Below are 24,238 nucleotides of genomic sequence, written 5' to 3' on the forward strand. Positions count from 1 at the left end.
GCCGGTGTAACTGCTTGCTGCTGACTGTACACTGTTCTAGTAGCTATGTTGACTATGACATATAATAATAATATTGTGACAACGATCTAGGCTGTGTGTAGTGGTTAGCAATTATGATATCAAGGTTTGACCTGGATAGGTTTTTTTGCCTGGTCACAGAAAGCTGATGTATTGTGCACTGAAGTCCACAAGCGAAGGAAAAAGAGCGCGTCGATGCGAGAAGGAATACAACGTTCAAATGGACCATGGTTTTTATATGTGGCTGCTATGAAAGTGAACTGTGTCTGTGTGTGATCAGGGGTGCATTCATTCCGCCGATTCTGTTGAAAAACGTTGCTTAAACGGAAGCAAACATAACAAAATGGGGATAAACATTCCTAAATTTGTCCAACAGAAACTCTCGTTTGCAACTGTTGGACTAATGATTACACTGTAGATCAGATAAATGCAGGCAAGAGTGTGCATGGCGGAATTTAATATGTCAATGTCTGTCACCTTGATTACTCAAATTTCTTTCGACCTGCCTCATTCAAGGGTCTTTCTTTATTTTCACTATTTTCTACATTGTAGAAAAATAGTGAAGACATAAACTATGAAATAACACATATGGAATCATGTAGTAATCAAAAAGTGTTAAACAAATCTAAATATATTTTATATTTGAGATTCTTAAAAGTCCACACTTTGCCTTGATGACAGCTTTGCACACTCTTGGCATTCTCTCAACCAGCTTCACCTGGAATGCTTTTCCAACAGTCTTGAAGGAGTTCCCACATATGCTGAGCACTTGTTGGCTGATTTTCCTTCACTCTGCGATAGAACCATCTAATTTGGTTTGAGGTCGGGTGATTGTGGAGGCCAGGTCATCTGATACAGCACTCCATTACTCTCCATCTTGATCAAATAGCCCTTATACAGCCTGGAGGTGTGTCAGGTCATTGTCCTGTTGAAAAACAAATGATTCTCCCACCAAACGCAAACCAGATGGGATGGCGTATCGCTGCAGAATGCTTTGGTAGCCATGCTGGTTAAGTGTGCCTTGAATTCTAAATAACTCACTGAAAGTGTCACCAGCAAAGCACCCCCACACCTTCACACCTCCTCCTCTATGCTGCACAGTGGGAACCACAAATGCGGAGATCATCCGCTCACCTACTCTGCGTCTCACAAAGACACGGCAGTTGGAACCAAAAATCTCAAATTTGGACTCCTTAGACCAAAGGACAGATTTCCACCGGTCTAATGTCCATTGCTAGTATTTCTTGGCGCCAAGCAAGTCTCTTCTTCTTATTGGTGTCCTGTAGGAGTGGTTTCTTTGCAGCAATTCGACCATAAAGGCCTGATTCACGGTCTCCTCTGAACAATTGATGTTGAGATGTGTCTGTTACTAGAATTCTGTGAAGCATTTATTTGGGCTGCAATCTGAGGCTGGTAATTCTAATGAACTTGCTGCAGAGGTAACTCTGGGTCTTCATTTGCTGTGGCCTCATGAGAGCCAGTTTCATCACAGCGCTTGATGGTTTTTGCGACTGCACTTTCAAAGTTCTTGAAATTTTCCGGATTGGCTGACCATGTTTTAAAGTAAAGTAGTTTCTCTTTGCTTATTTGAGCTGTTCTTGCCATAATATGGACTTGGTCTTTTACCAAATAGGGCTATCTTCTGTATACCACCGCTAACTTGTCACAACACAACTGATTGGCTCAAACGCATTAAGTATGAAAGAAATTCCACAAATGAACAAGGTACACCTGTTACTTGAAATGCATTCCAGGTGACTATCTCATGAAGCTGGTTGAGAGAATGCCAAGCGTGTGCAAAGCTGTCATCAAAGCAAACAAATATAAAATACATTTTGTTTAACACTTTTTTGCTTACTACATGATTCCATATGTGTTATTTCATAGTTTTGATGTCTTCATTATTATTCTACAATGTAGAAAATAGTAAAAATAAAGAAAAACCCCTGAATGAGTAGGTATGTCCAAACTTTTGATAGGTACTGTATATAAACTCAGCAGAAAAAGAAACGTCCCTTTTTCAGGACCCTGTCTTTCAAGGATAACTCGTAAAAATCCAAATAACTTCACAGATCTTCATGGTAAAGGGTTAAAACACTGTTTCCCATGCTTGTTCAATGAACCATAAACAATTAATGAACATGCACCTGTGGAACGGTCGTTAAGACACTAACAGCTTACAGACGGTATGCAATTAAGGTCACAGTTATGAAAACTTAGGACACTAAAGAGGCCTTTCTACTGACTGAAAAACAGCAAAAGAAAGATGCCCAGGGTCCCTGCTCATCTGCGTGAACGTGCCTTAGGCATGCTGCAAGGAGGCATGAGGACAGCAGATGTGGCCAGGGCAATAAATTGCAATGTCTGTACTGTGAGACGCCTAAGACAGCGCTTCAGGGAGACAGGGCGGACAGCTGATCATCCTTGCAGTGGCAGACCACGTGTAACAGCACCTGCAAAGGATCGGTACATCCAAACATCACACCTCTGGGACAGGTACAGGATGGCAACAACAACTGCCCTAGTTACACCGGGGACACACAATCCCTCCATCAGTGCTCATACTGTCCGCAATAGGCTGAGAGAGGCTGGACTGATGGCTTGTAGGCCTGTTGTAAGGCAGATCCTCACCAGACATCACCGGCAATAACGTCACCTATGGGCACAAACTCACCGTCGCTTGACCAGACTGGACTGGCAAAAAGTGCTCTTCACTGACGAGGCGCATTTGTCTCATCAGGGGTGATGGTCGGATTCGCGGTTATCATCGAAGTAATGAGCGTTACACTGAGGCCTGTACTCTGGAGCGGGATCAATTTGGAGGTGGAGGGTCCGTCATGGTCTGGGGCAGTGTGTCACAGCATCATCGGACTGAACTTGTTGTCATTGCAGGCAATCACAACGCTGTGCGTTACAGGGAAGACATCCTCCTCCCTCATGTGGTACTCTTCCTGCAGGCTCATCCTGACATGACCCTCCAGCGTGACAATGCCACCAGCCATACTGCTCATTCTGTGCATGATTTCCTGCAAGACAGGAATGTCAGTGTTCTGCCATGGCCAACGAAGAGCCCGGATCTCAATCCCATTGAGCACGTCTGGGACGTGTTGGATCGGAGGGTGAGGGCTAGGGCCATTCCCCCAAGAAATGTCCGGGAACGTGCAAGTGCCTTGGTGGAAGAGTGGGGTAACATCTCACAGCAAGAACTGGCAAATCTGGTGCAGTCCATGAGGAGGAGATGCACTGCAGTACTTAATGCAGCTGGTGGCCACACCAGATACTGACTGTTACTTTTGATTTTGACCCCCCCCCTTTGTTCAGGGACACATTATTCCATTTCTGTTAGTCACATGTCTGTGGAACTTGTTCACTTTATGTCTCAGTTGTTGAATCTTATTATGTTCATATAAATATTTACACATGTTAAGTTTGCTGAAAATAAATGCAGTTGACAGTGAGAGGATGTTTCTTTTTTTGTTGAGTTTATAACTAGGAATAAAGTGACAGATAATTAACAGTTGCAGCAGCATATGTGATGAGTCAAAACGTTAGTGCAAAAGGGTCAATACAGATAGTTAAATAGTTAACCAATAGCTACCCGGACTAACTATTTAGCAGTCTTAAGGCTTTGGGTAGAAGCTGTTCAGGGTCCTGTTGGTTCCAGAGCATCGGTACCGCTAGCTGTGTGGTAGCAGAGAAAACAGTCTATGACTTGGGTAGCTAGAGTCTTTGACCATTTTTAGGGCCTTCCTCTGACACCCCCTTGTATAGAGGTCCTGGATGGCAGGGAGTTTGGCCACAGTGATGTACTTGGTCGTACGCACTACCCTCTGTAGCGCCTTGCTGTCGAATGCCAAGCAGTTACCATACCAAGCGGTGATGCAGCCAGTCAAGATGTTCTCAATTGTGCAGCAGTATAACTTTTGAAGATTCTGAGGGCCAATGCCAAATCTTTTCAGCCTCCTGAAGGGGAAGAGGTGTTGTCGTGCCCACTTCACGACTGTGTTGGTGTGTGCTCCACTACAGCCCCGTCGATGTGAAATGGGGGCGTGCTTGGCCCTATGTTTCCTGTAGTCCACAATCAGCTCATTTGTCTTGCTGACATTGAGGGAGAGGTTGTTGTCCTGGCAACACACTGCCAGGTCTCTGACCTCCTCCCTATCATCATCATAGGTATGACTATAGCACTAGCTTAAATCACATGTACTTTAAAATCACACCCCACATGAATGGGGATCCTAAAGAAAAAGATGTAGGCTATAGAACATGTCTTACATATTTTAATTACACACACTAACGGGCAGCTATATTTAAAATCAGTGCCATTTGACAATACTTATATACATGCTTAAATTCATTTCATTATGCAATTATGACATATTGCATGATCAGTAAAATCCAGAAAAATGATGATATTCAAACATGTAATAGCCTAATCATCAGGGATTTGGGCATATCTTTATTCTTTCCTAGTTAAATAAAGATTAAATAAAATAAAATCTATTATATTATTAGCTTTTTATGCATGCCTTATCTTACCATTCCTAGCCTTTATAGCATTCAATGAAATGCTATACAAACCAATAAAAACACATGAAAACATATAGGCAGACAATATGTAAACTTTACACCATGACAAAACATCAAAGAGATCTAATTTAAATTGGTTTTATTACCTGGTGGGCGTCCCAGGTAATTCTGCAAGATCGCACCTTAATTTTGCTGCATTGTCCTTCAACTGTAAATTCCTGTACAGCCTCAACATGTTTCCACTCCATTTTTTACAATCAAATCGTTCCTCTACTCATCCAGCAAACGTAGCCCCGGTCACCGCGCCAATGAATGACAATGCACCGATTCCTATCGCAACTTTCGCACTTGTCCTATGCGGTGATTTACGAGTCTCTTCCTATGGCTCAAGGAGCACAGTTTGTTATTCCCCTCGTGTCACGTTAGAACATGTAAACCAGCGTGCGCATTCAGTAAACAGAGAGGGCAAATCAAGTCCGTGACCCAGTCGGGATGAGATGGACCGGTATAGTTGTCACATCCATTTAGCCTGGCGAGTAACGGGTCACATTATATGTTCCTACAACAAACACCCCTAGCTACCTTTAAAAAAAAATACACGTTGGCTATAAGAACATCTCAAACATGTATCAAAAGCGCACATTCTTCGTCGCTGACGTGACTTTGTGACTGCGTAAGTTTTTCTCCCCTGTGAGGGATTTGTTCCAATTTTGACGTGCCAGCAGTTCTTTTCACTCTCCCTCTCTCGCTCCTCCTCTCCTCTCTATGCTGCTGGAGCCGGACTGCAGCACGAGAACATCCCCTCCCTTTCCCAAGCTCCTGCTGCCATAAAGTCTCTGCGCCACAGCTGTCTCCCGGACAGGTACTGGGACCCCCCCTGACAATGCACATAATGGACATTTAGGGGAAACAAAACCTTGTATTCATCTCGTGCCAATCATTCCCGCACTTTCATGCATCATATTGTAAAATGGCTGTGATCTCAGAAATACAGAGAACACTTCTTGCATAATAAATGTCATTATCAATAGAACCTCAGAGTCAGTCTCAAACATAAATGGTAAGTACAGTTGCTGCTTGCTCCACACACAAATCCCAATTCTAAGGACCTAATCATTATGACACCTAAACTGTCTTCAATTTTGATTCCCCCACCCCCCAAAAAAATGTACAATGGAAAAAGAGCAGATAATAATCTTTATCAACAAACCCTTGACCTGTTTTGACATAATCAAACTTATTCCCTAACCCAGCTGTTATTTCTATAATTACACACAGTTGTGCAAACAAAGGTGTCAGTGTCATGTCAGCCGTAAGGGTCCATCCAACCACTGCTGCCTGAGAGTTGCTATGTTGTAGCCACAGCTCACTCCCTTACAACACATCCAGTAGCAGGAGCATGTGAGGGTGGAGGCAGCACACTTCATGTCTAGGGGAAAGGGAGGAAGGAAATGAACATACAGAGAAATGTAGAGAGGGAGGATAAAGAAGAGGAGGGAAAGACACTGACAGACAATGAGATCAGCACAATGTGCTGGCGTAGGCAACTTCCGTTTCTCCCAAAGTTGCCTCTGTCTCCACACTGAACTTTCAGTCTGGTCAAGTTGTAACGCTCTAGACCACATATGCCCATCCACAGGGTTTGGGTCTCGGCTTAGCCCTTCCTACCGGTCATTCATCCATCATTGTCTCCCCCCTAACATCTGCCAATACTGTCTGAAAACCAATAAAAAGATCAAAGGATGTTCAAATCTCCAATCTCCTTAAAAAAAAGGTTAGCTTGGATTGAGTTGGCCTACATATAAATGATAAGACACACACTTTCCTGACAGTGAACTACTCCACCCTGTGAAGACACTGACGCACAGAGAGATATGAGATTGCTAAGAATCAACATAGTACAGTAGACTATACAGTAAAATTTAAAAAAACTAAACCACTGACAGCCAACCACGACAAGCTCATGGGTTGCAGCTTGAGTGCCCCTTGATCAGAAAGAGACACCATGCTACATGTTATCAATTAACAGTAGTCCTGAGTGTCTCAGTTGCTAGATCATAGCGCTTGCAATGTCAGGATTCCAGTTGTGGCCACCCATACAAAAATGTTGCTTTGGATAAAAGTGTCTGCGAAATGGCATATTATTTATATACTATATATTCAAAAGTATGTGGACACCCCTTCAAAAGAGTGGATTCGGCTATTTCAGCCACACCCATTGCTGACAGGTATATAAAATCCAGCAGACACCCATGCTATCTCCATAGACAAACATTGGCAGTAGAATGGCTTTAACCTGTCTGGGCTAGGGGGCAGTATTTTCACGGCCAGATGAAAAACGTACCCAATTTAAACAGGTTACTACTCTGGCCCAGAAACTAGAATATGCATATTATTAGTAGATTTGGATAGAAAACACTGAAGTTTCTAAAACTGTTTGAATGGTGTCTGTGAGTATAACAGAACTCATATGGCAGGCAAAAACCTGAGAAAAATTCAAGCAGGAAGTGTAAAGTCTGAGAATTGTAGTTCTTTTGAGTTTCTATTGAAGCTACAGTGTCTGTGGGGTGACGTTGCACTTCCTAAGGCTTCCATTTTCTGTCTAAAGCCTTCAGAAAGTGGTTTGAGCATTTTCCTGTCACTGGGAAGATAATAGGAGCTCAGTTACTGAGTGGTCTGCCTGGCAACAAAGGGATTGGATATGCGCGGTCACACGAGCACGCCGTTCCTTCTTTTATTTCTTGAATGAATATGCTATTGTCCGGTTGGAATATTATCGCAATTCTATGTTAAAAATACCATAAAGATTGATTTTAAACAGCGTTTGACATGCTTCTAAGTACGGTAATGGAACAATTTGACTTTTCGTCTCTCGTTCCGCGCTCGCGCGTTATGCCTTTGGATAAGTGATCTGTACGCACGAACAAAACGGAGGTATTTGTACATAAATATGGATTATTTCAAACAAAAACAACATTTCTTGTGGAAGTAGCAGTCCTGGGAGTGCATTCTGACGAAGATCAGCAAAGGTAAGAGAATATTTCTAATACTAATTCTGAGTTTAGGTTGCCCCGAACTTGGCGGGTGTCTGAATAGCTCACCGTGATGGCTGAGCTATGTACTCAGAATATTGAAAAATGTGCTTTCTCCGTAAAGCTATTTTAAAATCTGACACAGCGGTTGCATCCAGGGGTAGTCTATCTATAATTCTTAAAATAATTGTTATATATTTTGTCAACGTTTATGATGAGTATTTTTGTAAATTGATGTGCACATTCACCGGATGTTTTGGTGGGAATACATTTTCTGAATATCACGCGCCAATGTAAAATGCTGTTTGTGGATATAAATATGAACTTTATCGAACAAAACATACATGTATTGTGTAATATAATGTCCTAGGAGTGTTATCTGATGAAGATCGTCAAAGGTTAGTGCTTCATTTAGCTGTGTTTTGGGTTTTATTGACACATGTCCTTGCTTGGAAAATGGCTGTGTGATTATTTTTGTCTATGTACTCTCCTAACATAATCTAATGTTTTGCTTTCGCTGTAAAGCCTTTTTGAAATCAGACAATGTGGTTAGATTAACGAGAAGTTTATCTTTAAAATGGAGTAAAATAGTTGCATGTTTGAGAAAGTTCAATTATGACATTTTGTTGTTTTTGAATTTTACGCCCTGATATTTCACTGGCTGTGTCCCGCAGACGCGTCCCACCTAGCCCATAGAAGTTAATGAGTGACTTTCAACGTGGAACCGTCATAGGATACCACCTTTCCAACAAGTCAGTTCATAAAATTTCTGCCCTGCTAGAGCTGCCCCGGTCAACTGTAAGTGCTGTTATTGTGAAGTGAAAACGTCTAGGAGCAACAACGGCTCAGCTGCGAAGTGGTAGGCCACACAAGCTCACATAACAGGACCGTCGAGAGCTGATGCACGTAGCACGTGGAAATACTCACTACTGAGTTCCAAACTGCCTCTGGAAGCAACGTCAAAATAAGAACTGTACGTCTGGAGCTTCATGAAGTTGGTTTCCAAGGCCGAGCAGCCGCACACAAACCTAAGATCACCATGCACAATGCCAAGTGTCGGCTGAAGTGGTGTAAAGCTCGCCGCCATTGGACTTTGGAGCAGTGAAAAAGCGTTCTCTGGAGTGATGAATCACACTTCACCATATGGCAGTCTGACGACTCTGGGTTTGGCGGATGTCAGGAGAACGCTACCTGCCCCAATGCATAGTGCCAAATGTAAAGTTTGGTGGAGGAGGAATAATGGTCCGGGGATGTTTTTCATGGTTCGGGCTAGGCCCCTTAGTTCCAGTGAAGGGAAATCTAAACGCTACAGCATACAATGACATTCTAGACGATTCTGTGCTTCCAACTTTGTGGCAACAGTTTGGGGAAGGCCCTTTCTTGTTTCAGCATGACAATGCCCCCGTGCACAAAGCGAGGTCCATACAGAAATGGTTTGTCGAGATCAGTCTGGAAGAACTTGACTGGCCTGCACAGAGCCCTGACCTCAACCCCATCGAACACCTTTGGTATGAACTGGAACGCCAACTGAGAGCCAGGCCTTATTGCCCAACATCAGTGTCTGACCTCACTAATGCTCTTGTGGCTGAATGGAAGCAAGCCCCCGCAGCAATGTTCCAACATCTAGTGGAAAGCCTTCCCAGAAGAGTGGAGGCTGTTATAGCAGCAAAGGGGGGACCAACTCCATATTAATTTTGGAATGAGATGTTCGACGAGCAGGTGTCCAGATACTTTTGGTTATGTAGTGTATTAACAGAAACCCCACCCCAGTAACTGTAACCTCAGCATGTGCGCGCACACACACACACACACACACACACACACACACACACACACACACACACACACACACACACCACAGTGAGAATCAGCCCCCCAAAATGATCTTAAAACAGTTATTTCATGAGATTGTTGTAATCCATCAGGACTGACTGACTAAGAGAACCAGTCCTGAATAAAAGCACTCACAACTAAAGGTAGATGCACTGTCGCTAAACGTGTTAAGTCACTAGGCTAAATTATATACTAGGTTATCTGCGTCTTTTAATACATTCATGGCGGAATCTGAACTTGAAGATGTGCGCATGTAACTCAAATCAAACTTTATTTGTCACATGCACCAAATACAACAAGTGTAGACCTTACCGTGAAAAGCTTACTTACAAGCCCTTAACCAACTAGCTGTCAATGAAGGACATAAGCGAACGTTTGAGTGACAGATGAGTATCTCAGATCATAAACTGTGAAACTAAATGCAATTGCTTTTTGAGCACTGCCTGGGGACAGTATTTAGGGGAAATAATAGCCAAAGAAAGCAGTCAGGATTCCAGCCTGGGTCAGAGATGCCAGACCGTAGTAAGTTGAGCTTTATCTCCTGTTTTCACATGGACAAATTCTGAGGGAACTATAATCATGCCTGTCACTAAGCCTTCTTCTAATCCTCTGTACTCTACAAACAACAACAGACACACACACACACACACACACTCTAATACACACACTCACTCGAGCACACTCTAACACGCACAAAAACACACACACTTACTTGAGCACACTCTAACACACACACCCACAGTCGCACAATCGAGCATACACACACACATACACACACACACACACTCGAGCACACACACACACACAAACACAGCAATGCACTCTCTGCCTCTCTCTCACAGTTAAAGACCCACTAAGAAAATCTGTTAAAGAGAGTGACCGAGGAAGTCCTTGGCGTTACAGTAAAAACATTTTTTTCCCTATTTGGCCTTATGGATAGGAATTATTAAGACTTGAAATGCTAAATCATGACACCATACAGCTTTCCTTCCTATTCACAAACCTAATGAGCAGGCAGGCATTATGCCAGGAAGTGTGTTTGTTTACTGCAGTGTGTGAATGTGTGCGTTTGTGTGCGTGTGTGTGTGTTGTGTTGTGTTGTGTTGTGTTGTGTTGTGTTGTGAGGACTTACCCTGTCCTCACAAGGCTGGTCTGAGCTCCCTCTACTGCCTTTGTTGGACTGGTCCTGAGAGAGCTGGCTCCCTAAATAACAAAGAAGGACATTACATCAGACAACAGTGCACATAACTAGTCACTAACACAGCAGAGCAGTACAGTGTTAACAATATAGATTACAATGACCAATCCAGAATCTAGATCACACATGACTCAACAATGAAACGCAGAGGTCTACCAATCACGAGGAGAAAAACACATTCCTAACAAAATGACATTGACATACACCTACTACACAGGATAACAATCGCTATAGGATACAGCCCAGGACAAATCTATCTTGAGTCAGACATCTGATCACTATCACCACAGCCATACCTTCTAGGACAACTCACTGCATTGCGGTCTCCTAACCAACTTCCAAACTCCCCTGTCACACTAGTCTCAGACTGGATAAGAGCAGATGCCCGGCGCGGTACATTATAGTACAGCCCCCACAGAGCCCTCAGTCAGATAGTGATCTGTGCTAATGAGTCCAAACACTGAGCCAGAGCTGTCCAGGATCCAGTATTAAGTCTAATTATCATTGGTTGGTTCTCCACTGGGCCGGCGTGCAATGTCATGTGACTCCAGTCCAGAGTCATAAGGGAGGGCGTTTGTCCTTAACCGTGTGATCCCAAACAGTTAGTTTACCCAACCGTCCCTCCCTCAGGCACTCAGTCCAGTGTCCTGGACTCTCTATTCTCTTTGGTGAAACAGCCCCCCCCCCCAACTGTGTCAACTATAAATAGCTAGATGTTTAATTCCCTAAATCCTGGGCCTGAATCACTATGTGGGTAATCCTGTCAGTCAGCTGCAAATACCTCAACCTCAATGGGCCGGTCCTCATTACAATGCCCCCCAGGCAGGGCTGTAGGAGGTTCAACGTTAATGGGCCAGTCCTCATTACACTATCCCCCAGGCAGAGCCTTAACATGTTCAACCTCAATGGGCTGACTTGTGCTCATTACAGTACAATGCCCCCCAGGCAGGGCCTTAGTACAGTATGTTCAACACAGATGGGTTTCTCTGTACTTGACTTCAACCTCAATGGGCCAGACCTGTCCTCATTGCAATGCCCACCTGGCAGGCCTGTAATTATTATGTGGATTATAATTAATGGACATTTTGTGTAGGGGGAAATAAAGTCTGACATTTCTAAGTGGAAATTACAAATTGCAGAAGCTTTTTTACACCTCAAATACACTCGCTAAAAGTTTAACATTTTCTGCATTGCAGGAATGTTCTCCTGCAACCGGGTGATCAAATTAAGATCCTACATCTGTAGCATGTTCCACATGGCTGGATTTCTCTTGTCTTGACTGTACTGTACCTCCCCCTCCCTCTGTTTGAAGGTGGGCTGGGAGCCTCTGATACCTTATCCTCCCCTCTCAGGAAGTCAGTCTATAGTATAGATAGCTAACATGATAAGAACTAGTGAACAGTGGTAAAGCTCCTCTCTTTACTTAAGGCTAGTTCCAACTTCCCAGGCCTTTCTTCCACTCCTGGTCAGGTCCCAGTCAGGCATCAGTCCCCCTGCCCTCCACCACAGGTCAGGTCCCAGTCAGGCACCAGTCCCCCTGCCCTCCACCACAGGTCAGGTCCCAGTCAGGCATCAGTCCCCTGCCCTCCACCACAGGTCAGGTCCCAGTCAGGCATCAGTCCCCCTGCCCTCCACCACAGATCAGGTCCCAGTCAGGCACCAGTCCCCCTGCCCTCCACCACAGATCAGGTCCCAGTCAGGCATCAGTCCCCCTGCCCTCCACCACAGATCAGGTCCCAGTCAGGCACCAGTCCCCCTGCCCTCCACCACAGATCAGGTCCCAGTCAGGCATCAGTCCCCCTGCCCTCCACCACAGATCAGGTCCCAGTCAGGCACCAGTCCCCCTGCCCTCCACCACAGATCAGGTCCCAGTCAGGCATCAGTCCCCCTGCCCTCCACCACAGATCAGGTCCCAGTCAGGCACCAGTCCCCCTGCCCTCCACCACAGATCAGGTCCCAGTCAGGCACCAGTCCCCCTGCCCTCCACCACAGATCAGGTCCCAGTCAGGCATCAGTCCCCCTGCCCTCCACCACAGATCAGGTCCCAGTCAGGCACCAGTCCCCCTGCCCTCCACCACAGATCAGGTCCCAGTCAGGCATCAGTCCCCTGCCCTCCACCACAGATCAGGTCCCAGTCAGGCACCAGTCCCCCTGCCCTCCACCACAGGTCAGGTCCCAGTCAGGCATCAGTCCCCCTGCCCTCCACCACAGGTCAGGTCCCAGTCAGGCACCAGTCCCCCTGCCCTCCACCACAGGTCAGGTCCCAGTCAGGCACCAGTCCCCCTGCCCTCCACCACAGGTTAGGTCCCAGTCAGGCACCAGTCCCCCTGCCCTCCACCACAGGTCAGGTCCCAGTCAGGCACCAGTCCCCCTGCCCTCCACCACAGGTCAGGTCCCAGTCAGGCACCAGTGCCCTGCCCTCCTTAACCCTGCAGGCCTTGGTGTCTCTCTCTCTCTGATCCGTCTCAGGTGCACCGGTCAGAGGAGGTCACAGGCGAGGAGACCAATTAGCCACAAAAGAGATTAGTTACATAAAAGCCAGTCAGGCAGGCGGGCAGGCCAACCATACAGCGCCATCACACACACACGCACACAAACACTCAGCCACGTGGAAAGGGACAGACAGAGCCAGTTATGTGTCATGGAAAAACAGGATTGAGAGCTCTAACAGGAATTCCGGAGTCAAAACAGAAACACACCTTCCTGTTCAGAGAAACAAAACAAAAGCACAGAGTATGTCCCAAATGGCATTCTATACCATTTATAGTGCACTACTTTTGAGTCCTTTTGACCAGTGCCCATAGTAGTGCAGTATTTAGGGAATAGGGTGCCACTTGGGGCACAAACATTGAGCTGTTCCAGAACTTAGAGAACATACTGCTTTTCATGACAACCTTCTTATGATAATGGCTTCTCAGTGAATGTCTGGTTTATATTATCTGATCTGTTACTAGCTAACTGAGAAACAGAATAAGTCTCCGTCAGAAATGGCACCCTATGTTCTATATGGAATAGGGTGCCTCTGTCCAAAAGTAGTGCACTCTATATGGAATAGTTTCACTTCAGGTACAAAGGTAGCATACTATACAGGGAATAGGGTGCTATTTAAGATGTAGCCTAAGCCATGGGTCAAGCCTGAATGTGCTGCTATAACTCCATGTCACTCATTGTCATGTTTGGCTTGACAATGACAGCAATGGTGTTGGCAAGAGCATAAACAGATCTGGGACCAGGTCTGGCGAGGGCCAGTCACCCACCCTGGTTTCTGCTCTCTGAGGGGGAGTCTTCGTGTCTCAGGTAGAACCTGACCTCCATCCTCCTAGAACCCCACTTCTGCAGGTGCTCATACATCAGGTAGTCAAAGGGGATCACTCTCTCTGTGGAGGACAAGGAGAACAGAGTTGTAATATAGTTATAATATATACAACACTAATGAGAGGATCACTCTATGGGAGGGAGAAGGAAACAGGAGTTGTTATTAGACACATAGACTTGGGTAATTATCTATTGGTGATTGTAAAGTGATACAGTGGGTTGATTGCCCCTCAGCCCTGATTATCATTAGAGATTAACTAAGTACTTTCTATTAATAGAATAGGATAAACCACATAAGCCCCCACAGCTATACTCTGGCACTGACGCACTGTATTGGGTCGCGATGAAGAGAAATACCTGTCTTCAGTAAAGAACCCATGAAAGTCAGGCCAACCTTATTGACACTGTAGCTAGCTACTCTATTTTCCCTCACTAGGGCATGTGTTCATGCGCTCCCTGGCCTGTGCAGCTGGGTTAGGGCTGTGAAAACATTGAAATAGAATTACGATTCCATTCAAGTCAACATTCTGTAATGGGTGGACCGGAGGCCATATTGAGTGTACCCATGAGCGTACTGTCAAATTGCTGTCTGCGGTCTGAGCTTCAAAAACAAAACTGCTGTGGTCTGAGGTGCTTTTTCTGTTCCAGTAATTCTATTTCTACGTGACGACAGGCCCACAGGCTATGTATGTAAACAAGCACCAGAGCCTGGAGGGTCATAGAGACATCCTGACCCACTTTCTATCCTGCCTCACTGTCTGTCTGGGACGTACAGGCTGCCTGAGACAAGAACATCATTGTTGTATGTCAGGGGCAGACCACCACTGCTTTTGTTCAGGGAGGGGAGTGGGTCATTGGCCAAGTAAAATATCTCAATGATGGCTGGCTGTGAATGTCTGTTTCCACATTTTGTTGTGTTACAGCCTGAATTAAACATTTATTAAATTGAGATATTTTGGTCACTGGCCTACACACAATACTTTATACATTTTTAGAAATTAATACAAATGAAAAGCAGTCTTGAGTTAGTAAGCGTTCAACCCCATTTGTTATGACAAGCATAAATACTTTCAGGAGTAAAACTTTGCTTAAAAAGTCACATAATAAGTTGCATGGATTCACGCTGGGTGTTTAACATAATTTTTTAACCTCATCTCTGTACCCCACACATACAATTATCTGTAAGGTCCCTCAGTGGAGCAGTGAATTTCAAACACAGATTCAACCACAAAGACCAAGGAGGTTTTCCAATGCCTTGCAAAGTAGGGCACCTTTTGGTAGATGGGTAAAAAAAAAAGTAGACATTGAATTCCCTTTGAGCGTAGTGAAGCCATTAATTACACTTTGGATGGTGTATTAATGCACCCAGTCACTACAAAGATACAGGTGTCCTTCCTAACACAATTTCCAGAGAGGACGGAAACCACTCAGGAGGCCAATAATGACTTTAAACAGTTACAGAGTTTAATGGTTGTGATAGGAGAAAACTGAGGATGGATCAACAACATTGTAGTTTCTCCACAATCTTAGTGGAATGAAAAGAAGGAAGCTTGTACAGAATAAAAAATATTCCAAAACATGCATCCTGTTTGCAACAAGGCGCTAAAGTAATACTGCAAAACAAATTGCAAAGCAATTCACTTTTTGTCCTGAATACAAAGTGTTATATTTGGAGCAAATCCAAAACAACACATTACTGAGTAACACTCTCCATATTTTCAATCATAGTGGTAGCTGCATCATGTTATGGTTATGCTTGTAATCGTTAAGGACTGGGGAGTTTTTCAGGATAAAAAAGAAATGGAGCTAAGCACAAGCACAATTCTAGAGGAAAACCTGGTTCAGTCTGCTTTCAACCAGACACTGGGAGATGAATTCAACTTTCAGCAGGACAATAACCTTAAACACAAATCTACACTGGTGTTGCTTCCAAGAAGACAGTGAATGTTCCTGAGTGGCCGAGTTAAAGTTTTGATTTAAATCTATGTCAAGACCTGCAAATGGTTGTCTAGCAATGATCAACAACCAATTTGACAGTGCTTGAAGAATTGTGAAAAGAATAATGGCCAAATGTTGATCATTGCTATCCAGGTGTGGAAAGCTCTTAGAGACTTACCCAGAACGACTCACAGCTGTAATCACTGACAAATGTGATTCTAACATGTATTGACTCAGGGAGTTGAATACATAACTAATCAAGATATATTAGTGTTTTATTTTTCATATTTATTTTACAAATGTAAGAATGTTTATTTGACATTAGAGTATTTTGTGTAGATCGTTAACAAAAAATGACAATTAAATACATTTTATTCCCAGTTTGCAAAACAACAAAATGTCAAAAAAGTCAAGGCACTGTATATCAAAACATTCAGTTGAATAGAAGCATGCAAAACTTGGAAGAAATCACTATAAGTTCATTTGAAGAAAGTCATGAAGCAGAGACAAATTATAAAAAAATACAGTGTTTTGCTAAATATCTGTAAAGCTAATACTCTTCAACTTGTCAATTTGCTCAGTGAATTTAGAGCTTGTGACAAAGCTCAACACCAGTCAATCAGTGTAGCAATAAACCAGTCAGTTAGTTCATCTCAGAGGTTAGGGGTTGAAGATTAGGTTAGAGGTCAGAGGTTAAAGATGAAAGCATCACTTACCTTTTCCCTTCCAGACCTCAGCCAAGTGACAGCCGTTCTCTCCGGCCTCCTTACAGAACTCAACCACATTCTTACAAGTGGTCTCTGGGGTGATGGGCACCTCTGTCAGCATCTGCTGGCTGTCACTCAGGTACACTGTCAGGATCATCTGCATGAGGGAGACATAGAGAAATAGCTTGTCAAACATACTATATATGTCTTCCCTGTGGGTCAGTTGGTAGAGCATGGTGTTTGCAACGCCAGCATGGTGTGTACAACGCCAGGGTTGTGGGTTCGATTCCCACGGGGGGGCCAGTACAAAAATAAAAAAATGCATGAAATGAAATGTATGCACTCACTACTGTAAGTCGCTCTGGATAAGAGCGTCTGCTAAATGACTAAAATGTAAATGTAAATATCTCTGACAAAGCATAGCCTGGGCTCATACTGTATATGCCTTAGCAAACTCTTATATCGTAGTCATGAAGAGTTGGCTACAGCAGATACATACCTGGGATCAAGCTACTGACTGGGATCAGACTACTGGTAATATCTATACAACGTACATATGCCAGGAATTTGAATGCATGGAACCCAGGGAGGAAAGCTCTTGAATTACAGGAAATGTCCCCTTAGCTCCGGTTGCCCTCTAACCTAAATGCATTTCCATCAAATGCTTTGCCTTAAAGACAGAGGCATTCAGGAGAGAGAGAGACTATTGAAGACTGAGCTGAGCTATGAACATTAGAGGAGAGATATTACAAGCGCAAAGATATTACAGGCAGACTGCCAAACCAACATGCTTAAAGTAAGAGTGATTTGGTGGCATCATGACAAATTTTCTTCCGTTAGTGCCTACAACCTATTGGTAAATAAAAACAAGATCGATTATTGAAATTCCGAGCACAAAAAAAAAGAGGCAACATGAAGGTGTGTGTGTGTGTGTGTGTGTGTGTGCGTGCGTGCGTGCCTGTAATACAGTATTTGCTGTCAATAAAGAGTACTGAGAAACCACATTTATAAATAGGATTTCCTGGTAAAATGAGAGGTGACGTCCTCATTTCCAGATTGACAATCTGTAGTAAATGGAAATGGGGGATAATCTGCTAAATTTAGGATTAATCTGCAAATTTGGGTTGTGGAATCCAAATATGTTCCTCTCTAAATGTCATGGCATACCCCCCTTCCTGCTGCAGCGGATACTTCCACTATAGGATTGGCATAGACAGAGGTGCTTGACACTGGTCCCTTGGCCTGTATAAACCATCTGTATAAACCCTCTGCCTCCACTCTGTAGTGGCTCAGCCCAGCCCCATAAACATGTCTAAACCACAGACACACCGACTGAGACAAGCCCTGCAACGGGGCCGCACGTCCAGTCCAAGATGTAAGGTAATCTCTCACTGCCAGAGCACATGCACAGACACGGACAGATAGATTGAGGAGGAATTCTGTAAGGCGCAGATTACAACATAGAGAGCACTATAATAATGAGATTATGGAGGTTATAAACATGTGTATGTCTGTGTCCACGGGGTGACAAGTGAAAACATACACCAGGAGAGAGAGAGAGAGAGAGAGAGAGAGAGAGAGAGAGAGAGAGAGAGAGAGAGAGAGAGAGAGAGAGAGAGAGAGCAAAAACAAATCCAGGAAGGGAAGGTTATTGTAGGGGAAAAAGGATCATCTATGTTTTTCTCCTTATGGATTGGCCTGTAGTAGTGTCGACTATACAGGGGGAAAAAACACACAGGCCGCTCCGAACCATTCTATCAAACATGAACCAACCAATAAGGTTCAGAAAACCCAAACCAGTCCTGAACTCATCATCGGTGCTAAATATTCTCTTGACACACAGGAACGTGTTTGCCAACACGCATGCATCTGTGATCTACTCTGTCCTGCATCTCTTAATCTGCCCAGAGATGCTGTTATCTCTCAATGAAAGGTCAGAAACCAGACAGAAAAAAAGCTAAAAGAGGGGCTAAACCTACCTCTGCCTAATAGTATTAAACACTCAGTCACACTGAGCAGCCTACTACACGTTAGTTCTGCATCGGGGAGCCAGCCAGCTACACACAGTAACATGTTTACATTCATAATAAACTTTCACACAGTCAAGTAACATTGTATGTCTACAAAAAGAAACCACACATACACCTAACACCTAGAATCTAATCCCCTTGAAAATTCTGTGCAAAAAGATACAATACACATTCATATGCATCAGCAACATCCTGTACTCAACCACATACATACTGTGCCTTTCCTGTCTCCTGTCTCCTCACTCGAACTACACTCATTCACTAACAAAAACATCAACAGCCCACCAACCTCTTAAACTTGCACAAACACTTAACATACAAGCACACTTTCCAGCTTCCCAAAATGACTCCTAGCCAGCTGTGAATGCCTTTTGCTATTTTAAGCAGCAGCACATGGGTACCGTCTTGAGTCAGACCCAAAGCTGGACAGGACAGAACAGCGGCAGCGCCCACATCCCAGTCAGCTCCAGTCAGTGCAGTGCTACAGCTATAACCCTCTGTCTGTCTGTCTGTCTGTCTGTCTGTCTGTCTGTCTGTCTGTCTGTCTGTCTGTCTGTCTGTCTGTCTGTCTGTCTGTCTGTCTGTCTGTCTGTCTGTCTGTCTGTCTGTCTGTCTGTCTGTCTGTTTGTTCACCTTAGCCGCCCAGCATGGCGTCTTCTTGCCCTGGTTTCTCTGCTGCTGTGGCTGCGGCCTGGGACGGACCCTCTGGTGGAGCCAGGCCTTGTCCTTGTCCTTGGTTACACTAACCAGACTGTGCAGCACCATGCTGAAGAACCTCTTCATAGAGCCGGAGGGAGAAGACTCACACAGGCAGACAGATGGACAGGAGGGCAGGCAGGGCTGAGAGAGACTCACTGCGTGTCTGTCTGTGTGCGTGTGTCTCCAAGTGTGTGCGTGTGGGTGACACCAGGCACAAGAAGGGTAGGGGTGGGGGTGTCAGTGACTGAACGTGAGGAGCGTAGTCAAGGTGGGGGTGGCTGTTAAATGCAGCCAGAGCCAGGGCCATGCAAGGGGTAGGGCTAATATAACGAGGCCGGCCCCCTTCAGAATGAGATTCCCTAGGAACAGGAACAGCCGTGGGGCTGAGAGAGATAAGAGGCGCCTGGTGACACTAACCAGACCAGGCTGTCACTGTCACAGGGCATCAATAGGAGGAACAGGACACTCAGAGACCACAGACACATAATCATCCAGCTAAACAACACACAGAGGCATCCAGGCTGTATCACAACCGGCCGTGATTGGGAGTCCCATAAGGCGGAGCACAATTGGCCCAGCGTCGTCCAGGTTTGGCCGGTGTAGGCCGTCATTGTAAATAAGAATTTGTCCTTAATTGACATGCCTAGTTAAATAAATGTTAAATAAAGGTTATGTAAAATAAAATAAAATGAAACACACACACAGAAGCACACACATTCTGACTGTTCAAACGTTCAAATGTTCCAGCAGCTAAATAACTTTTTATTTTACATTTTTTTATTAAACCTTTATTTAACTAGGCAAGTCAGTTAAGAACAAATTCTTAATTACAATGACAGCCTACCCTTAAACTTAAACCTGCTGAGAGGACAAACAACAATAATTCCATTTGTTAGAGAACAAATGATCCCATCCCATCTCATATTTTCTTCCTCTATTCTCATTCACTTGAATTTTGGTCTGAAGAAGGGCAGAATGGATCTCCTGACTGATTTCCATGAAGCCCAAATCTAATGGTTGTGCCAGCAGCATCCCGGGCCTTGTCGATAATAAATCTGAGGACACAAAGCAGGCGTTGTCGCAGTGGGCCTGGAGCTGGGCTGACTGATGAACCACTGCCTGGAAACAAATCCCTGTGATGCACAGTTTACCCTGTTACTCAGACCTCATCTACCAGGCAAAGAGAGTGTGTGTGTGTGTGTGTGTGTGTGTGTGTGTGTGTGTGTGTGTGTGTGTGTGTGTGTGTGTGTGTGTGTGTGTGTGTGTGTGTGTGTGTGTGTGTGTGTGTGTGTGTGTGTGTGTGTGTGTGTGTGTGTGTAAAACCCTTCTAATATCCACTTCTGACTCAGAGTCAGCCCTATGGGGCAAGATGTTTATAAACAAAGTGTCTTAAGCTCCTTAAAAGGAATATCCCCGAGGCATCAAATTAACCAGATGAAAAGTATAACAAATCATTAGAGAGATTTAGATACAGTATCTCCTTATCAGTGGATGGATTTGCAACATGTCTGTTGGGTGGAAGACATAGTGTGTGTGCACTACTTTTAACCAGGTCCCAGGACAGACAACAGAGATAAGAACCCAAAATGCAGACAGACAGTGTGAGGTTTCAGAGTCAGGCACATTGGGACTGACCCGGACCAACCAACCGACACCTGATTTAGTGTCCTGGCTGGCTCCCCTGTGCAGCACAGAACGGAACAGTCAATAAAGTCTCCATAGCAACCACTGTGTCTGTGGAAACACGCTTGCCTGGCACCCCTAGAAAGGATCCCAGACAGACAGTCCTGTTCTTCCTGAGATTGTGGAAGTTAAACACAGGACATGACTGTAAACAATACTCTCCATCTTCAGTCTATTCAATGGAGCTGACAGCCTCCCATTCACACAGCTGACATACATGCCTAGTGGGTTAGCACATTGACGCGGGACTGGGGGGAGTGTTTATCATTAGGTCAAGAGGTTGAATGGGAGGTTCCGTTTTTATAAGGTGAGGATCTGAACCTAGTTTGTTTTGGTTCGGATGTATAGCTTTCTCTGTGATAGAACCCTGCCTTGGAGCAGCTGACATAGACTAGCACTGTCTGCTCCATGTTCTGCTACAAACAGAAATGTACTTTATCCTCTAGTTAGCGAGATCACGGTTGGGTTGAATTCCATTTCAATTCAGTCAGTTCAGGAAGTAAACAGAATTTCCAAATCCAATTTTCCTCTGTGATTTCCCCCCCAATTGGAATTGTAATTTCACTTTACTTCCTTAATGGACTGAATTGAAATGGTATTGACCCCAAACCTGAGAGAGAAGCATCAATACAAATGGCACATGGCAGGGCAGGAGTCATAACAACAACAGCTCCCTGCAGCTCGACTACACACTGATGTCATGCGTCACTTACACTAATGAGAGCTGAGGAGGAGATTTTTAGACTCTGCCCTGATATGATCGAGGAAGAGAAGGAGGGGGACACTCACTATAACAACAACAGTAAGTCAGTAAATTAAACAGGCTAAGTCTGTAAGCCTACAACTGGCTACTGGTCAAGTTATGAGATGAGATGAAATGAAACGAGATGAGATGAGATGAGAGCATATAAAATGGCTCATGATCAAAATCAGCCAGTTAACAACTAGAGGCCTCTGAACTTCATCTTTAGCTTTTACAAGCATTTTGACACTTCCATTGTAGTAGGTTATATGCTATTGGTTGTGATGTTTATAATACTCAAACTCCCAATGATAATTCATGTACAACCCAGTCTATTTCCCATGGAGGTTCAGCAGCTCAAAATAAGACTTATAATACTCAGTCCACTAGCAGCTTGTCTTTCCTGACTATTCCACCCAAATTGTAAATTCCGCTGTCTGTTTAAAAGCTATGAGAGGGGTTGTAAATCTGGGTGGAAATATAGGGAATAGGGAGGGAGTACAGTTGAAGTCGGAAGTTTACATACACCTTAGCCAAATACATTTAAACTCAGTATTTCACAATTCCTGACATTTAATCCGAGTAAACATTCCCTGTCTTAGGTCAGTTTGGATCACCACTTTATTTTAAGAACGTGAAATGTCAGAATAATAGTAGAGAGAATGATTTATTTCAGATTTATTTCTTTCATCACATTCCCAGCGGTTCAGAAGTTTACATACACTCAATTAGTATTTGGTAGCATTGCCTTTAAATTGTTTAACTTGGGTCAAACGTTTCGGGTAGCCTTCCACAAGCTTCCCACAATGAGTTGGTTGAATTTTGGCCCATTCCTCCTGACAGAGCTGGTGTAACTGAGTCAGGTTTATAGGCCTCCTTGCTCGCACATACTTTTTCAGTTCTGCCCACAAATTTTCTATAGGATTGAGGTCAGGGCTTTGTGATGGCCACTCCAATACCTTGACTTTGTTGTCCTTAAGCCATTTTGACACAACTTTGGAAGTATGCTTGGGGTCATTGTCCATTTGGAAGACCCATTTGCGACCAAGATCTAACTTCATGACTGATGTCTTGAGATGTTGCTTCAATATATCCACATCATTTTCTTTCCTCATGATGCCATCTATTTTGTGAAGTGCACCAGTGCCTCCTGCAGCAAAGCACCCCCACAACATGTTGCTGGCACCCCCGTGCTTCACGGTTGGGATGGTGTTCTTCAGCTTGCAAGCCGCCCCCTTTTTCCTCCAAACATAATGATGGTCCTTCTGGCCAAACAGTTCTATTTTTGTTTCATCAGACCAGAGGACATTTCTCCAAAAAGTACGATCTTTGTCCCCATGTGCAGTTGCAAACCATAGTCTGGCTTATATATATAGATATAGGACTCGTTTTACTGTGGATATAGATAATTTTGTACCTGTTTCCTCCAGCCTCTTCACAAGGTCCTTTGCTGTTGTTCTGGGATTGATTTGCACTTGTCACACCAAAGTACGTTCATCTCTAGGAGACAGAACTCATCTCCTTCCTGAGTGGTATGACGGCTGCGTGGTCCCATGGTGTTTATACTTGCGTACTATTGTTTGTACAGATGAACGTGGCACCTTCAGGCATTTGGAAATTGCTCCCAAGGATGAACCAGGTCTTGGCTGATTTCTTTTGATTTTCCCATGATGTCAAGCAAAGAGGCACTGAGTTTGAAGGTAGGCCTTGAAATACATCCACAGGTACACCTCCAATTGACTCAAATTATGTCAATTAGCATATCAGAAGCTTCTAAAGCCATGACATCATTTTCGGGAATTTTCCAAGCTGTTTAAAGGCACAGTCAACTGAGTGTATGCAAACTTCTGACCCACTGGAATTGTGGTACAGTGAATTATAAGTGAAATAATCTGTCTGTAAACAATTGTTGGAAAAATTACTTTTCATGCACAAAGTAGATGTCCTAACCGACTTGTCAAAACTATAGTTTGTTAACAAGAAATGTGTGGAGTGGTTGAAAAACGAGTTTTAATGACTCCAACCTAAGTGTATGTAAACTTCCGATTTCAACTGTAAGTGTAAGGGGAAAGATAGGAGGACTACCTTAGCAGTTGGACTATAGGGGCGAAGAGAAGGGTTTGAGGGAGAGATGGGAGGACTGACGTAATACAGTTGGGCTATAGGGGCGAGCGAGAGAGGCTTGTGCAGAGCTGAAAGCTCATCTGGTGTGGGAAATTACCCAGAAATTCAGCCATCTCACCCAACCTCTGTGACGCACAGCGAGGCCGTCCCAGACCATCACAATCCACAGGCTAATCCCTTCCGTCATTCAAACAGCAACTGACTGACTCTCTCTCTCTCCAGCCTGGTCTCCTCTCCACGCAGCCGCAGGAGGGTAAATTGATAAAGCACACTCTTTAACCTCCATGTCAACTTGTTTTGACATCGCATTGTTGTTTTTAGCTATATAGATTATGTATTTTGGAAGTTATCAGTGTATTTTGATTACTTTCAGACAATGCGATTAATTG

General features: G+C 44.2%; 1 protein-coding gene across 11 annotated transcripts in view; it reads right to left on the minus strand.

Moving 5' to 3' along the window:
• LOC106601027 (apoptosis-stimulating of p53 protein 1) overlaps positions 1-24,238 on the minus strand; it is a 45,522-nt gene that overhangs the window by 19,918 nt on the left and 1,366 nt on the right. For 8 of the 11 annotated variants that reach the window (XM_014192916.2, XM_014192891.2, XM_045717393.1 and 5 more), the window contains exons 1-4: positions 19,235-19,524; positions 16,581-16,728; positions 13,869-13,988; positions 10,546-10,616 (exon numbers count right to left, since the gene is read on the minus strand). In XM_014192916.2, the coding sequence (XP_014048391.1) occupies positions 10,546-10,616; positions 13,869-13,988; positions 16,581-16,728; positions 19,235-19,384 (489 nt within the window). In that variant the 5' untranslated portion in view covers positions 19,385-19,524. Of the gene's footprint in view, positions 1-4,694; positions 5,317-10,545; positions 10,617-10,907; positions 11,075-13,868; positions 13,989-16,580; positions 16,729-19,234; positions 19,525-24,238 lie in introns of those variants that run through there. The other 3 variants (XM_014192936.2, XM_045717402.1, XM_014192956.2) reach the window with 3 other exon arrangements.

This window comes from Salmo salar, chromosome ssa01, assembly GCF_905237065.1.
Source record: "Salmo salar chromosome ssa01, Ssal_v3.1, whole genome shotgun sequence".
Lineage (NCBI taxonomy): Eukaryota > Metazoa > Chordata > Actinopteri > Salmoniformes > Salmonidae > Salmo > Salmo salar.